Below are 17673 nucleotides of genomic sequence, written 5' to 3' on the forward strand. Positions count from 1 at the left end.
GGGTACCTATTGGGATGAGCACTGATTGTTGTATGGAAACCAATTTGACAATAAATTACATATAAAATAAAATAAAATGTTCCTCACTTTTGACTGTGTTGTAACACGGCTGGCATATCTACACTATTCTGAGGAAAGGAATTTTGTAAGAAAGTGTGTGTGTGTAGTGTGAGGGCACATGTGTGAGTGTTTTGTGTGCCTGTGTTCTCTAGAAATGAAGACTGGCTAAGGTATGGCAGATATTCGCATTTGGTGAGATCATGATGGTTAATAAGCATTTCTCACATGCCAACCAGTTGACCATTTCTTTTCTTAGTGGCATCAAGCGCTGGGCTCAACTGTATGGTTTCCCCTCTTCTCCCTCCGTGGCCAGAGTCATGGCCCCATCTGGGACAAGGTTGGGTGTTTGGAGCAGTGAAGGCGCAGGATGATGTCACATCGTTCACCCAGCACCATACAGCGACGAAATCACCTGTGGGAACAGCTAGAGGGATGCTTGCTCCTCTCCTGTGCTCTTTACCAAGTTCTAGAACTTGGGAGAATCGAAGCAGAGTTCAATAAGCCCAGATGTCACATCACAGTAAGGGAGCCATGTCTCTGATAGCTGCAGATCCCTTATGTAACTGAAGTTTTCGGGTCGTGTATTTATAGACTTTCAGAGCCAGGGAAGGCCTTAGAGATTAGTCCAGTCCAGTTCTTTCCTTCTAGAGTAAGGAAGAGCACAGAAAAGAGAAGTGACAGACTGAGGTCACACAGATAGAGACGCCGCTGGGATGAGAACCCAGGCTTCTTGACTGTGATTCTTCGGGTTGATCTTGATTTTCGTAGCGTGATTTCTAAATGGAAATTACTCTGGCAACGAATGAAGATTTTTAATTTTTTATAAAGTTTATTGGTTTCGAGAGACAGAGAGAACACGCACATGGGAGAGGCAGAGACAGAGGGAGAGAGAGAGAGAGAAGATCCCAATCAGGCTCTGTGCACTCTCAGCACAGAGCCCGGCGCGGGGCTCGATCTGACGAACCGTGACATCATGACCTGAGCCGAAATCAAGAATCAGACGTTTAACCAACTGAGCCACCCAGGAGCCCCTCGAGTGAAACATTTTAAACCTGATTTCTTTTACTGTACAAAGGGGAAGAGAAAGAAACCTAGCACATTGTAGGTGCTCAGTAAATGTGTTGGTCGGCTTTAGATGGTATAGAATAATTTCCTTGCTGCCACTTAACAAGGTTAGATTAACCTTGAATTCGTTTCAGTGTCTATTCTCTTCAATGATCAAAGGTGGTTAGGGATTTGAATCTCACCCCACTGTCCCATTGCAAAGTTGACTATGGGTCAGCGGTTATAATGTGATGTTCATTGGTTTGAAGGGAAGACTTTCTGGTTTAGGATGGAAGCTTCCGGAGGCTGGGGGGGCATCTTCTTTGAAGGACAGACACTGTCAGCACCTGAGGCTATACAGCCTTGCCTGTGAGCTGGGACAGAGCACATACACCTATTTGACATACATGATTAAAGCAGACATACAAAGATTCTCATTGCATATTAGCCATGTGGGCCTAAGAGTTCTGAATTTGCTTATCATTATGTTTGCAAACCATATTTTTGATCAAAATCTTCAGCGAAAACAAAACAAAATCTTCCAATGCATTCCGTGTGCTTCCACACATCATCCTGATGACTCACAGCACCGTCACCCCATGACATGTATAGATCATGTTCTGCAGGCATGTCATGTCTCATGCTCCATGGAAACTCCCGCGCATAATAAGCAGCCTCTGCTGGGGGCTTTGTCGTCAGACCCTCACAGACCAGGGCTTACAGCTTTCTGCAGTGCCAGTGACACACTAGGAAGGAATGATAGAAAACTCATCACCAGGGTCTTCCCATAGCACAGGACATGTTGCCCACTCGGATGCCCATGCCACCTCCCACCACTGCCGGCCACCATTCCAAGGCCAGCCATCCCTCTGCAGTCTCAGCTGTTGGGAGTGCCCCCAGGTCAGGGCCCCCTAACTGCCTAGTCTCCCGGGGAAGGGTTTGGGAAACTGTCAGCATGTGGCCATGGTGAGAAGGTTCTGGGCTGTGGGAAGGTTGCTGCAGAGTTATGGGCATCCTCGCTGCCTGGAAACTCGACACGTGGTCTGGTGATCTTACCCCATAGCTAAAGCTATTGGCAGATGACAGTGGCCTACCTGGGGACCCCTCGGTCTCTCTCACCCTTGGTGCTGAGGCCTGAAAAGGCAGATTGGCCTGCTTTCAAGACTCTCCCGCAACCTCCCATGCCTGGAACCCTTTTGGTCCACGAGTACCCATTTCACCTCTAAACCAAAAAGGCCCAACAAATCTTCCACAAATACCCAGGAGGAAATCCAACTTGGGTTATCAGGAAGAATCTGGCTCTGCTAACTCAACAGAGGCTGCTGTTGCAACGGCAGTTGCAGGGTCCTGTGTGGGCGGAGCCCGCTTCAGCACAACTCAGAGGCAACAGGGGAAGAACCTGTCCCTGCATGGTCCTCTGTGGCCAGGCGTTGTGCACTACAAGTATCATGGAAGCGCTTCCCATGGTCCAAAGACCATAGAATTCCTCCTACATGCTGCTATGTACACTAAGGTCGTAACCAGCCACCGCAAAATACAATTAGCTGGTTTCCTAAAAGACCACAAAGTCTCTGTGGGCACCCGTGTGTGCCAGCATCGGGATGGCATGTAGTCATCGCAGAACGAACGTGGTGCATCTAATCAATTCCTTAACTCCGCTTTTTGTCTCTGTCTCCACAGCACTCACACGGTGGCTTTCGCAAAGAAGGGTCCCCAAAGTGCTAGTGATGGACGCTAAAGACTAGGCTTTACTGGACGTTTACCCATCACCCCCATCTTCAAGGGAAAAAATTAAATCTGTGGTTGACAGCTGTGCACCAAAGAGCCCTCTTTCCTCTGAGGAAGCCCAGCTACAAACTTCATTTCTTGCTCTTTTCCAGCAAGATCGAGGGGGTGCCTCAACGGCACAAGGAAGGCAGCGAGGACCCAAGGCTGCCCAGTGGACAGGGAGCCTGGCATCCCGCTCTCCTCTCTGCATGGGCCGCCTCTGCCCGGCCTCCCCCCAACGGAGTGGGCGCTCGAGGGGCCTCATACCAGCCTGGTGAACTGGTCCACGCAGGCGTTGCGGATCTTCTCCGGGGTGGCGGGGCTGTTTAGCTGGAAAAGCTTCTTCGTCTCACAATCCGGGTTCCCAGCTCGAGCTGCATGGATGGCATCCTTGATGGCGAAGAAGATGGAGGCTGCCAGGAAGAGGGGCGGTTCGCCGACAGCCTGGGCGGACAGAGCGCAGGACAGGGAGTCAGGCAACAGGACCCCAGCCTCTGCGCCAGGAGGGCTGGAGATGCCAGGAACCCCAGCCAGCCCCAGCGGGCCACGGCCAGCAAGACAGGAAGGCTGCTCATAATTCTTCAGGGCTGAGAACAATCAATCTGGTAAATGACTCAACCTCCATGGCGTTCTCAACTCTTACTGTGTCACTTTTCTCTGATGACACCATGCAAAGAAAATGTACCATTCAAAGCTGTTTTAAATAATTATATTTTATGGACAAAGTGTCTGACATGAATCTGGACCCTTCCTCACAGTTATAAGGCTGGGGGAATCCTCTACCTGCAACTCTGACACCCACATTTACAGGCACCTTAATTATACTTGTAGGCACCCTAATTATACTTACAGCGTCGTCTGGAATCTAGGCATCACGACCAGTAGGAATTGAACATTTTCTAGCAGAGTTGGTTTTGTTCCCCCAAAGCACTGACCAGAAATTCCATGTATCAAAAGCACTAGAGATGCTTATTAAAAATGCATGTTGCAGGGTCCTACTCCAGCCCTCCTGAATCAAATTTCTAAGGACAGGTCTCACCAAAATGTATTTTTTCGTGAGCCTGCAGTGATCCCAAGGCATGCTAAAGCATGAGAGTCGATGGCGAGATCACAAAGTGTCCCAGACCCAACCACGGTGAAGTAAATCATGAAAGGAACAAATGGGTATGTTTCACTGGTTACAAGTGATTACGTGTTTTCCTTCTTAGATTAGGACTGTATCAATCAGCTTATGGGATTTTCAACCAGTTTTCATAATTACTGGGGACCGGGAGGAAATAAGGGATGATTCTAATCCTTGAGGCATGCAGATCGAGTTTCAAGTCAGGTGCCGGCCACTGAAGGAGGCACGAGAGTCTGCACAGAAGTATTGCCCCATCTGCAGTGAATGTGCTATTTTTAAGGGATAACAGGGAGGGGTGTGTACCTGTGGGGTCCTCTTTAGGACCAAGCTCAAGATGCACACCTGAGACACAGATGTCAGTCAGGACTTGACCTACAGGACTGGATGAAAGGCATCTCTCCGAGTGCGCCCAAAGGAGCTGGCTTTGACCACACAGAGCTGGTGTCATCCCAGTTTTCTTTTTCCCAGGCAGGGACTGCCCGTCGCTCCACCATCCTCACCAAAACTCGTGTCAAGCACCCTGGTCTCTTCCAGACAAGGCCCCTGCAGACCCACGCGGTAGGTGGGTCTTACCCCCATGTCCTCCTACAGTGCAGACCCAGGGCAACAGTACCTTGGACGCATAGATGGCCTTCTTGTTGGGACAGTCACGGAGCAGCGACACCCTGAACTCACTGGGGATGCTGCCAAACGCAGGGATCTTGTAGGTGCTGGGGCCACGGGTGTGCAGGCTCCCCTCCGGGGAGTAGTGCAGCTCCTCCAGGGTGAACAGGCCAAGGCCCTGGACAAACGCCCCTTCTACCTGCAGGCCAGACAGAGACCGTGGCCACTCTGCCTCCCCCTCCCCAAGGACAGATACCGCTTCCCACAATAGGCGCCAAGCCCCACGGGGAGTGGGTGTGGAAAGAAGCTGAACACAGCCCTCTGCAGACAGCCCAGCTGGCTCCTGCCCGGCCTGGGATCAGCTATCTGGGCCTTCGCCAGGCAGCGGTGTAGGCAGAGCAAAGGCATTAGCACTGAAGGTTGGCCAAGTCCATGACCACCCTGGTCACCCATGTGCCTTACCTGTCCAATATCAATGGCAGGGTTCAGACTGGAGCCGACATCCATGACAATATCTGTGCGGAGGTTCTAAAGTGGATGGCAAAATACAAATAGTGTGAGAAGAAAGGAATGTGCGGAATGATAGATGGGGCTCAGTGACCCTTAAATTATTGTGTCAACCCAGATAGGACTTTCAGAAGCAGCGTGCCCCGGGCATGCTCAGGCAGGGTGCTCCTATCCCTGTCAGTCTGCACTGGTATCGTGAATGCCGAGGTTTGAGTCTGTGACCACTAGGCAGGGGAAGGGAGTGGCCACACTCTTCAGGCGATCAGAAGGAACTGTGGACACACACACACACACACACACACCCCTGAGCAGGAAGGCTGGTTCCCAGGCTCCTGGGACTTGGAACCTGAGTCTGGACAGATAGTGTAAGGAAGGGGACAACAAACTACATTCCACAGGCTGATTCCAGTCTGTGCCCTGTTTTTGTAGGCCCTGTGAGCTAATTATGGTGTTTACGTTTTCTTACAATTTTTGGAATGTTTTGTTTATTTGTGAGAGAGAGAGAGAGACAGAGTACGAGCAGGGCAGGGATAGAGAGAGAGGGAGACACAGAGTCTGAAGCAGGCTCCAGGCTCTGAGCTATTAGCACAGAGCCGAATGTGGGGTCCAAATCCATCAACCGTGACATCATGACCTGAGCCCAAGCCGGACATTAACCGACTGAGCCACCCAGGTGCCCCAATGGTGTTTACGGTTTTAGATGACTGACAAAAATAAGAATATGTCGCGACATGTGAAAACTATGAGAAATTCACATTCAGTGTGCACAAATCACATCATACTGGAACACAGCCATGCCCATTTGTTTGCATACATCTATGGCTGATCTTGTGCTACAGTGATGGAATTGAGTAGTTGAGGCAGAGTCTTTGTGGCCCAGAAAGCCTCAAATATTTACTCTCTGGTCCTTCATCGGAAGTTTGCCAGGCTGTGACATCACACATTATTCTCCCAGCCAGAAAGTGTGTCTCTGTTGGTTCTTGATGTTTGCAACTCACTTGTTTCTCTTCACTTTCCCCTAACTTAGTACTAAGATTTTGTAAACGTCTTACTTTATGGTCTCCTGTTAAGCAGTCGATTTCCACTTCAGAGCAAGCCACCCCATAGCTGAAGTAGTGGAAGGGATTCCCAGAGTTCGTCTCAAAGCTGTAGCCAAGGTTGGGTGTTCTGGAGGAGACAACAGAAAACACTGCATATGTATTAAGATTAACATGCCCCCCCCCCACCTACACACACACGCACACACACACACACACACACACACACACACACACACACAGCTTGTCCCACAAAATCCTAAGACTCCACAGGTTTTATTTTTTCATGCAGCTGCCCTTCAAAAGAGTCCACGTGTTTTTAATATTTTGGACCTGTTAATGAAACCCAGGTATTCCAGAGTTTCTTGCCTCATGTCTGCTAGGATCTGCCAATGGCCCTTATGTGACGCCTTCTGTACAGCCCAGGGGTGTATAGTATCCGTGTGCCCGCCTCTGTGTGGTAGAAGCAGGTGACACATTTGCCCAAGCTCATGAAGGACACGAAAACCACACCCAAAGGAAGTGTTGGATTAGAGTTCAAGCTCTCAGAACCAAAGCCCCTGCCTGTGCCACCTCCTGGGCTGCTGCTCACCTTTCTCCAGGGGAGAGTTAAGGTCAGCATCTCATGTCAGCCTGGGTGTACCTTTAACCCCTTGCCTGCATTTCTCCTCGGCTACTGGCCCCTTCTCGGTGTCAACAAATGATTCGGGGAAAGTGCTATTCATAAAAGCAGATGCTCTCTTCTACGTTATTCTTCTTTGATCCTGAGTATCTTATACAATTCCAAGTTCACACGAGCCACACGTGTGTGCGTGCATATTCTCCCACCTGGAGTTCACAGTACTCTGCCTCTCTGTTTTTCTACGCATGACCCAGAAATAACGTGAGCTGAAGGGATCGGAATCTGCATGAAAACAAAACCAACTCGGAGCTGAGGGAAAAGGCTTCTCCCAGGAGAACCCACCACCTCCTTTGACCTCTGAGGTCATCATCTTCACCTGGGTGTTCCTGTATCCTACCCAGTCTTACCAACTCTGACAACGGAACGAGAACGTCCGAGAACATCTGCTCTAATCTCTGCCTGTGCAGGTCAAATGTCACATAACCCAGGGAGCACTGGCAAAACGTGACTTTGCCTAAAATGCATACTGAACTATTTTCCCAAACCCACTGATCTGTGAAAGAAAAGGTCCTAATTAAATTCTCCAGAGAAAACTAGAACATTATGGGAGATAGCAAATTGGATCGCATCTTCTTCCAGCCTTTACGTCAACTGGGCGGGGTCTCTAGCTCTTCTTACTGCTACTGGAGTTCAAAGTAGCAGAAGGCGTGTGCTCTTTTCCAAGTCCCACGTCAAGTTCCCCTGAACTCTGCGCTTTGGAACGAGACCACGTGTTCTAAATCTTCCTCTCTTTCTGTCCCAGGAAAGCCTCCGTAAAGAAAGCCAACGCACACAGCAGAGTAACTAACACACAAGGGGAACGCCACACAGCAGACAGCCCTGGGTCTAGGGGAATGCCGAGGGAGGATGGTCCCACCACGTCGTAAATGAGGAAAAGGGCTCAGAGAGAATCCCTCATTTCTCCAAATGGAATGGTACACTTTAAGACCAGAACTAGAACACAGGTCTTCTCTTAATGGCAGCTCATGCTTTTGCCTCGTTGGCACATAGGTTGGCAATGCCAGGTATTTCAGAGCATCTTTCAATTGAAATTGACACAAGTCCACTGAAGCGTCTCGGTGGGACTGCTCTCTGCTGACCAAAGGCTGAGAGCATTTGGTGCGGGAGGGGACTTCAGAGGCTAGGATGACCACAGTTTGTGAGGTGGGTGACAGCAGCATTGTCCTTACTTATAAAACCCGGTAGCAGACAAGCTCACTGCGTCCAGGTAGGCAGCTGTGACCTGAGGAGAGCAAAGAGACAACAGGAAGGGCTTAGCATGGGTGCCAGAATCCCTGACCCAGCACTAAGATTTCATGAGCTTCCCCTCCTCCTCCGGAAGCTGACCAACTATTTGTACCGGTGGTCCTCGCTTCCACACCCTGCCTCACATTCTCACTGCACTGGGTGACCGCACTGTGCTCTCACCTGCACTAGGTCCCCGCCATTGGAAGCCTGGGGGGCTACAGTAGCCTCTTAACTGGTCTTCCCCCATCACGTAGCCTCCCCATGCTGCCAGGTAGCCCAACCCAATCACAGTGAGCATCTTAACATACCATACTGCCTACATCACTCGCCTACTCTACAATTTTGGCTGACTCCCCATTGTCCATAGAGCAAATGCTTCACATTAAGGACCCCAATCCTCTCTCTGGCTTTATGTTGCCCGCGCGTCATCGCCATGCCAGCCAAACTGATGTATTTTAGTCCTTCCTTGTCCCCACAGCTCTGCACCTCCATTCGTGTGGTTCCTGCATTGTACTTGTCCCAATAATTTTCTCCCCTCAACGACCAGCTCAAGTTTGCCTCTCTGGGTCTCCATGCTAAAAATCCAAACTACCAAAGTCAACCTACATTCATGGGGTATTTATGTGTGCGGTATCTGTGAGTGTAGGAAGGGAAGTAGAGGTCACGTGCGGCACGTAAGGTGAGTGGGTCTGAGAAAAATAGCTTATTTTCTTTGAGTCTATGGAGGGAGACTAGTACAATCTGAGGTGGGTCAGGTGTGGGCTCATTTTCTATGTTCCCACTGTGCTCACTTTCCCACCCCAACCCTACTCTGGGAGATGGTAAAGCAGGGCTGCCACTGAGATGTCTGCTTGTTGGAAGAGATGAAGCCCCCCGCCTGCCCCCAGAGAGAGACTTCCTTAACGCTTCCCTCTGAGGGTTCCCGACACACAGGCACCAAACCAGAAACCAGAGAACTGGGCTCATTCTTGTGATGAGAAGAGTGGCTTGCCTGCCACTTGTAAAACCACAGGAAGGATATAAACTCTTGGGAAATGTCTTTTTCCCCACTCCTTCACAGATGCAGCCTCAGTGGACCCAGACTCCAGAGCTGAGGAAGGGGAAGTGCTGCGAAGCAGCCCTCTGAGAGCAGGTTTGAGGAAAACCAGACTCCTCAAGCCTCAGGACAAGCGGGGTACGGAACCAGGCCCGAGTCAGGCACCTTCAGCGGTCGCCCTACCTTCTCAGGCTCAGGGCAGCCAAAGCCCCAGTCGCCATGGGGTTGTCAAGATCCTGGCTCAGAAGTTTTCCTCCAGTGCCTTCCCTCCACTATGAAAACCATGGAGAAAGGGGCCCAGCAAGGTGGAGCATTTACTTGTGCTGTGAAACCCTACGGACCACTCAGCTTCTCTGCCTCTGGGACTAGATCGTGACCTATTCCTGCTGCGGCAGGGACAGAGAACCTGCCTTTAATTTCTCTCCTCTTCAAAAGCACGTTGGATCAGCTCACACTTACCCAGTCTTCCCAGGAGCCACTGGGATTCTTTTTCTTGAAGGGTTCCAGCCTTTTCAGAATGGTCTGACAAGCTTCCTAAGAACACATGCCCACACACCAGACATATCAGTCTTCCGTATTTCCTGGCCCAGGCAAAATCCCAAGGGCCTCAGCAAGGCTACCTCCAAGTAATGCTGTGCCCAAGGTGCCACTCAAAGAGTCTTGCCACCGTCTTAAGAATGACTGGGTGGCTTCCACTCCAGGACCCTGCCACAGGAACTGGCATTGGCCCTTGCTGGGAGAACACCCGGTTCTTAGGCTACAGAAGATGAAATATGTGAGGGAACCCAAAGGAACTGACTTCTCCCATCAAATTCCTCTGTTAATTACAACCCCTATGTGGAAAGAGAAGTAAGTTGGTGGGACCCGGCCAGCTGCAAAATCAAATTCCAATTTCAGTCCATGGTCTTGTGGCCAGTTCTAACACTGGGGAGTATGTCCTTCCAGAACGTCCCCTGGGACTCTCCAAGTCTCCTCCCCATACTACACTCATCCTTCTCGACTTTGACAGAAGTGATTGTGGCTTTTAGGTCTCTCTTTCAACATGGTGTTGGGAGGAACAGCATTCTCTTGGATAAGACAGCCAAAGGCATGGCCACAGCCAAAGAGCCTATAAGGACCATTCCAGCTTCCACCCCAGTGAGCTCTCTGGGCCCAAAGCCCTTGACTGGCCCTCAGCTCTGCTGGCTCCCCAGGCTCCTTACATAGACGGCCTGTCCGTTGAGGTCAGTGCTGACGGAGGCAGCTGTGGGAGAGGTGTTAGGCACGGTGTTTGTGCTTGTCTCGCTGATGTAAATCTTAGAGGTGGGGATTTTCAGTGCTCTGCTGGCCACCTGAGAAAAGAGACAACATCACTTTCTCAGGGAAGGCTTGGCATGGGGCTTGGTTGCCTTCTCCCCAAGATCGTTTCAGGTTCACCATTACAGGCAATAAAATAATTTTATAAGCTATAAGCCTATTGAGACTGGGATGTTCTTATATCTGTCTCAATTGGAAGCAAAACTTTATGGAGTGATTTTGCTGCAAAAAAAAAAAATTTCATAAACCTAATGGTGACTGGCAGTGCTTTCTAAAGCTAACCTTGGCTTTTTAAAAAATCTATTTTGGCCAGTCCATGAGCTAAGCAGGTGTTCCAACTCTACTCCAGTTCCAATGTCCTAGCTCCTCTGTGTGGGAGAAGCCTTTATACAGACAACACAGCCTCTTACACAGTGTTAGGGAAGGTCACCAAAAATATGTGACCAACCAGGGGGTCCCCGGGGCTCAGTTGGTTAAGCGTCTGACTCCTGGTTTCAGCGCAGGTCATGATCTCACAGTTCATGAGTTCAAGCCCCGAGTTAGGCTCTGCACACTGACAGTGCAGAACTCTCTCTCCCTCTCTCTTTGTCCCTCCCCTGGTCATGCTCTATCTCTCTCAAAATAAATAAATAGCCTTTTATTTGTTTTAAATGTGACCACCAGTTGACCCATGAGCCGGACTCAAAGGATCAGAGGCTCCTCACCACTTCCCCTGTCCTTGGAATGTGGGTTCTGCTTGCCTTTCTGGCTCCCAAGGGCTGCTTCTATGACACAGCCTCGAGATGATGACGTGGGATTGAGAACACCTGCACAGTAACTTGGCTCAACCCAGTTGAGGCCTCTCTCCCTACAAACTTTTAAGATTTGGTGGGCGGGGGTAGGGATCCATTTGTCTTGCTGCCACCCAAGGCAAGCCTCTCAGGTAAGTTCCCTTTGCATCTTAAAACTGTGACCTGCCAACTTGGGCCTCTTTTTTCTGTCTGCCTCTGCCCTCTGAGTACAGGGGCCAGTTTCAGATTACTCCCAAGAAGCTCCCTAGCAACTTGTAAACCAACACAACCCCACGGCCCTAGAATGTGGGTAACGGAAGTGACCTGAATGGTCACCTGGCCAACCACTTTGCACAGAGGAAGACACAGAGTCTGAGAGGGGAGAAGACTTGCCCGAGGCCACACGAAAATGGGCAGCAGAGCTGGGACCGATCACAGCTGAGGCTGACTTCTGCTTCTAAGGTGTGCCGCCGCACACTTGCTCATAGCGTCCTCCCTCACATGGATGCCATGATGTCGGAGAGGACACCCCCGCCCCTCCATGTGCAGGCTGCTCACCTGGACCATCTTGGTGTGAAGACCTTGGCCCATCTCAGTGCCTCCATGGATCAGCAGCACAGAGCCATCTGTATACACGTGAACCAGTGCTCCTGCCTACAGGAAGAGAAGGATTCCAAACACAAAATTGGGTCAATCCTAACTCAGCCAGATGCTTGGGGCCAATATTTCTGGAGCCCAGGAGAAAGAAAACTGGAAGCAGCATTTGGATTAAAGCCTCAGACTCCAATTAAAGCACCGTGAATCTTGTGATTTAATCATGTAGCCCTTCAACAGTTCCCGAAAAATTTCCACTCTCTCTCTTTCTGTGTGTCTTCCACAGAGGGAAGGAGGTCAAATGTCTTTGTGCTCATTCTTAGATGAAGCCATAGGATCAGAAAGGCAAAGTAGCTGTCTGTAGCCCTTCAGTCAGGACGAAGGAGACCTGAGAGTTGACCTCAGATATCTGAGCCTCGTGCTGCCTTCACTGACCTGTGACATCCTGGACAAATAGGGATATGCAAGTTCAAGTCCATTTAAACAGCAGAGAGCCCCTCCACTCTGCACTGGTACCAGCCACAATGGCCTTTCCCATGTGATAGTGCAGACAGAGGGGGAAATGGGGCCCCAGCCCAGGGGAGAGGCACAAAATTATATAAGGCAATTACCTGATTTAAAAAAGGAATAGCGAAGCTTACTCCATACTTGGTAGGAATTATGGACAACCCTCTCTTCTTCCAACAATTCTCCCTGGAGAAAAAAGGAAGATTCGCATAGAACATTTTCTACCATGGTTGTGTCAGCTCAGATGTAGTTTCAGTCAACATCTTTGTAAAGGTGGAACAAGGCATCCTTGGAGCTGCCCACATGGTACTTATCATAACTGAGTTGTGCCCCAGTTGGGTAAACCAAATGAAAAAGGGGTGCGATTTGTGTTCTTCAGCTGCGCTGAAGGGGGACCCAACCCTGAGGGTCTGCACTTGAAAGTATCATCACTTCCTCCCAGAATGGAGGTGTCCCAAGGTCAGGGTGCCCTGGTGGACCTTGGACTGTGACTGTACCAGGGAAGACAGTCACTTATGACACTCACTGATGATAGTGGTAACACTTTGTGCTTTCTGTTTGGTTTTCTGGGTACCTCAGTGAGGAAACAGGGCCGGCGTAATTACCCCCACTTTGCAGATGCTGAAACTGGGGCCCAAGGAGATGCAGTAACTGTAAGGTCACAGTGATAGATTCCTGTTAGAGGCCACTGTATAACTGTGGTATTCTTAGTCCTCTGCTGGTGTGCCCCAACAACAGATGAGTGTAAAAGTGAACCATATTGATGGGCTATACTGAGTGCAGGCTGTATATGCCCATCTGCCCCCAGGCTGAACAAATCATTTGAGTATCTTTAAGAAATGGATGGGAGTGGGTCAGCAAACTCAACACCCTCAAGCACCTTACTAGCTTGGTATTCTGAGTATGGCAAATGGGCTGTGGAATATGAAACCCAAAAGAATGCCAGAATATCAGATTCCTCCCCTCCCAGTGCTTACTCGTTGAACTTGTCAACCTCCCTCTTCCGGGCATGATACTGAGAGCTTGCTAGGCATTCCTCCCAGCACCTGGGCAAGGTGAACCCCTCAAGCTTCTGGTTGAAGTGGGTCAGGTCCCCTTCCTTATACATGTTTTTCCTTCGCACCTTTGCAAGGAGAGAGACACTGAGGCCTTGTTGGCGGCAAGAGATGAACGGATACACCCTAAAGTTAAGGATCCAACCCCTCTCCTCTGCCCCCATGGGAAATGCCCAAGACATAAAGCCAATGTCCCCTCAAGTAGGTTAACCTGTGCCACCAAATTCCCAGCTTACTTCCTCTGCCGGCAGCCCACAGGTCACTGCGACTTCACTCATCCAATACTCGGCAATGAGCATTGCCTGGGGCCCCCCAAAGCCCCTGAAGGCCGTGTTGGAGGGCAGGTTGGTCTTGCACATCCGCCCGGTGCCCTGGATGTTGGGGACTTTATAACAGTTGTCCATGTGGAAGAGAGCTCGTTCCATTATCTGCAGCAGAGGAAACCAAAATGGGAGACAGCAGTGCACCGATTTCATTGGCTCCTCAAGAAAGGGATGTTGAGGGCTGCACCCATCTTTGCCTTTCCAGCCCCACTGGTCACTGCTCCTCCTCAGGCCCAAATTATTTCTTCTCTGGTACTGCAACAGACTCCTTACTGGGCTCCTGGCCTCTGTGTCTCTCCCTCCTCTAATCTCTGCCTCAAACTACAACATAAGGTCATTTCGTGTCAACCTCTTGCTTACAAATGGCACTTAATCTCTTCGGAGTAAAGTTCATACATCTTTCAGCATGGAACTCAAGACTCTTTATGACTTTTCCCCAATATATTTTTTCCTCTCTTCTGACTACATGTTACTCTCACCTGACATGCCCGCCCTCCCCTGCACCTTTCCCATCTACTAACATCCTCATTCAGTTCCTCCCTGGGGAAGCCCTTCCAGTTCGGACTGGTCAGTTGCTTCTATAAAAAAAGGAAGATAAGAAGAAAAGAAAAGAAAAGAAAAGAAAAGAAAAGAAAAGAAAAGAAAAGAAAAGAAAAGAAAAGAAAGAAAAGAAAAGAAAAGAAAAGAAAAGAAAAGAAAGAAAAGAAAAGAAAAGAAAAGAGGTGATTTTATGAATTATTTTTAATTTTTTTAATGTTTATTTTCTTGAATGATAGAGAGAGCACAAGTGGGGGAGGGGAAGAGAGAGGGAGACAGAATCTGAAGCAGGCTCCAGGCTCAGAGCTGTCAGCACAGAGCCTGATGCAGGGCTCAAACTCACGGACCACGAGATCATGTCCTGAGCCAAAGTCGGACGCTTAACCGACTGAGCCTTGAATTCTTTTTAAAGCAGTTTCTTTTCCCATTGAAGTTGTACGGCAAGTAGTTTAAAGAGTCAAATACTTCATGGGGTACATTTTTGAAACTTGCATGTCTGAAATGTCTTTCTTCTCCTCTTACCCTTAACTAATGATTTGGATATATATAGGATTCTTGGTTGGAATTAGGTTTTCCAGTTTCCCTCAACATTCTGAAGGCATTTTGGTAGTGCATTCGAGCTCTCCAGTATTGACAAATCCAATCGATGTCTTTCCAGTTCTTGGAAATAGTTGTGTTTTTCTCCTCCCTGCAAGTTGTAAAATCTTTATCTCCAGGTTTCTCCAAGTTCACAGTGATATAACTTAGCATAGTTCTATTTTCCCTCATTGTGCTTGTTACTGGATGGTCTCTTTTAATCTTAAAATGTATGCCCATTAGTTTGGGGAGATTTCTTGAGTAACTTCTTGATAGTTTCCTCCTCTCTCTTGTTTCCATTCTTTCTCTCTGAAATTTCTATCGTTTGGGTCTCCTGGACTAGTCCTCGAATTTCGTTGTATTTTCTTTCCAATTTTTCTGTATTTTTTTTCTTTTGTTTGGAGAGATTTGCTGAAGTGTCTTTCAACCCTTTTGCTTTCAGAGTTTTATCTCACCAGAGTTAGTTTTTATTCTCCAAATGCTTCTTGTTTATGGCCTCCTATTCTTTCTTGAAGGTGTAATAACTCATCTTCCTGATGAGGTCAATGGCAGCTTTTATTTGTTCGTTTCATTTTGGGTTTGGTTTACTTCCCCATGTATATTCTCTCTCAGACAGGCTGCTTTTTGTGCCCTTGATTATTTTAGTCTTAGTCATCCTAGATGTTTTGAGTATGTCTCAATTAATTCCGTTTTTGCTTTCCCTTAGCACTCTAACTCGTACTTCTATTTCATTTTGTCTTTTATTATCTGTCTCCCCTCCGTACCATGAACCTCCCGGGGCAGAAACAATGCCATCTATTCTTCTTTATGTTGCCACCCTAGGTGCTCAATAAATGTTCGCTGGATTGGATTTAAAAGCTTCTAAGATCTTTGGGGACAAGCACTGTATCTTTTTCAACCTGATTTTTCCAAAACACCAAGAGGCCCAGGTTGCAAATGGTGAGAAGACTAAATGTGTTGCTTTTTTTGAGCAGTTTTTACACTGCATCTGAAGTGTGAAGTTTTATAATGGAACCAGTTAGCCCCTAGCAAAGAGGAGTGGCATGGGGAGTGGGGGCTAACAGGAACTTCTGTTTGCCCTGAAATGTCTGACTGACTTTTAGAAGAAAAATCTACGCATTTGTACCTAGTATGGTTATAAAATTCGGATTTAAAATAGTTATAAAAAGTAGTACCACAAAGGTAACTGGTAATCTCAAAATTAATAAAATTAACACAAAATTAACACAGATTAACAAAATTTCATGTCTACACAAGACTAGTATGAGAATGTTCAAAGTAGCCTTACCCGTAAAAGCTGAAAACAGGGAACAACTCAAAAGTATTTTAAGTGGTGAGTAGAAAACAAAAAATGGCCTATCCATATAATGAAATATTATCAAGAGAAAAGAATGAAGGACTAAGGAATCTTAAAACATTATCCTGAGGGGCACCTGGCTGGCTCAGTCAGAGAAGCGTGCAACTCTTGATCCCGGGCTTGTGAGTTTGAGCCCCATGTTGGGTGCAGAGATCACTTAAATAAATAAAACTATAAATCAATAATCAATCCTGAGAAAAAAAAGCCGAACACAAAAGATTACACAGTGTAGAGTCTATTTATATGAATGGACTACAAGAGGAGAACCTATAAAGACAGAAAGTAGATTGGTGGATGTCTGGGCTGGGTAGGGGGTGAGAACGGGAGTGACAGAAAGAGATCACGTTCAGGTGATGGAAGTGTTCGAAAACTACAGTATGATAATGGTTACATAATTCTTAAAATTTACTAAAAACCCTTAAATTGTATATTTCAGTGAAACTGTTACCAAAAAAAAAAAGAAATTCATTACTTAAAATTCAAACATCACAAAAATATGTTACAAAGAAAATGACAGTGAGTGCCCCTCCCTTCAACCCATCCAATCACTGTTTAGTATATGTTCTTTTGGAATTTTCCAGGCACATCATTATATCTATAATAGAGGTATATTCATCTTACAGACACATACATACAATGTCACCATACTCTGCATAAAGTTTTGTAACTGACTTGGCTGGCTTGGCAAAATATCTGAAAAATAAGGAAGGATTTCCTTTTCTTTTTATTATTACTATGATTTTTTTTTTTTTTTTTTTTTTTGATGCAGGACTCGATCTCAGACCGTGAGATCATGACCTGAGCTGAAATCCGATGATGCTTAACTGACTGAGCTACCCCGGCACCCCAAAGGAAGAATTTCCAATCAGAAAAGTAATAGGATTATCTCTGTGCTTTAGAGCTTAACCAGGGGTGGAGAGCCTCAAGGTGGGGACCAACGGGGAGGCTACTGCAATAATCCCAGGCAGGAAGTGAGGAGGCCTATGCCTGTGGGGCTGTGGGGCCTGCCCGTGACCTCCCAGTCACCCCCCACCCAGAGGCATGGGTGCATCCTACTTACACTCTGGGAGAGATCCAGGGTGTTCCCCGCATTGCTGTAATGCTCCACCTTCAGAGCCACAACCCTCCCAGTCTTCATGAAGCCAACCTGATGAAAAGGAGAGAGTTCTCGATAGTCCCTTTCCTCTGCCTAACCTGAGTCATCCTCTCCCACTCATGCTACCCGGAGGAAGCAGAAAGAACAAGACATCATACCATGAAAATAAGGTCACCGGAGCTAACAGGTGAAGCAGAGAGGACCTGACATCTCTCCAGTGACGCTCCATGGGGCCTCAACCCTGGACACACCCTCTCCCCACGCTCCCCCTTCCTTCTACCTACACTGGCTCTGATTTTACGAGAGGGAGTGAGGAGGCAGAGAAGGGAGAGCCGGGAAGAGAAACAGAGAGATACTGGAGATACGCCTCACACATTTTGGCCAGCAAGCCACAGCAACCAGGAATGTGCACAACAAACAGGAATGTGCACAACAAGCAGGAATATGCTTTCACATCCCTGACCTCAGGTAGCCAT

At 48.1% G+C, this 17673-nt stretch overlaps 1 protein-coding gene across 3 annotated transcripts in view; it reads right to left on the minus strand.

Moving 5' to 3' along the window:
* Window positions 1-863: 863 nt before the first annotated feature.
* The window catches only part of LOC112864113 (xanthine dehydrogenase/oxidase), a 54824-nt gene continuing 38014 nt past the window's right edge, over window positions 864-17673 (minus strand). For all 3 annotated transcript variants that reach the window (XM_086700307.1, XM_086700306.1, XM_086700308.1), the window contains 13 exons: window positions 17162-17248; window positions 13545-13736; window positions 13231-13376; window positions 12358-12439; window positions 11711-11806; window positions 10289-10417; window positions 9546-9620; window positions 7993-8045; window positions 6157-6271; window positions 5060-5125; window positions 4608-4796; window positions 3139-3315; window positions 864-1850 (listed from right to left, as the gene is read on the minus strand). In XM_086700307.1, coding sequence (XP_086556433.1) covers window positions 1800-1850; window positions 3139-3315; window positions 4608-4796; window positions 5060-5125; window positions 6157-6271; window positions 7993-8045; window positions 9546-9620; window positions 10289-10417; window positions 11711-11806; window positions 12358-12439; window positions 13231-13376; window positions 13545-13736; window positions 17162-17248 — 1458 coding nt within the window. In that variant the 3' untranslated portion in view covers window positions 864-1799. The remainder of the gene's footprint in view (window positions 1851-3138; window positions 3316-4607; window positions 4797-5059; window positions 5126-6156; window positions 6272-7992; window positions 8046-9545; window positions 9621-10288; window positions 10418-11710; window positions 11807-12357; window positions 12440-13230; window positions 13377-13544; window positions 13737-17161; window positions 17249-17673) is intronic.

This window comes from Puma concolor, chromosome A3 (genome assembly GCF_028749965.1).
Source record: "Puma concolor isolate L17-30 chromosome A3, mPumCon1.1.hap2, whole genome shotgun sequence".
Lineage (NCBI taxonomy): Eukaryota > Metazoa > Chordata > Mammalia > Carnivora > Felidae > Puma > Puma concolor.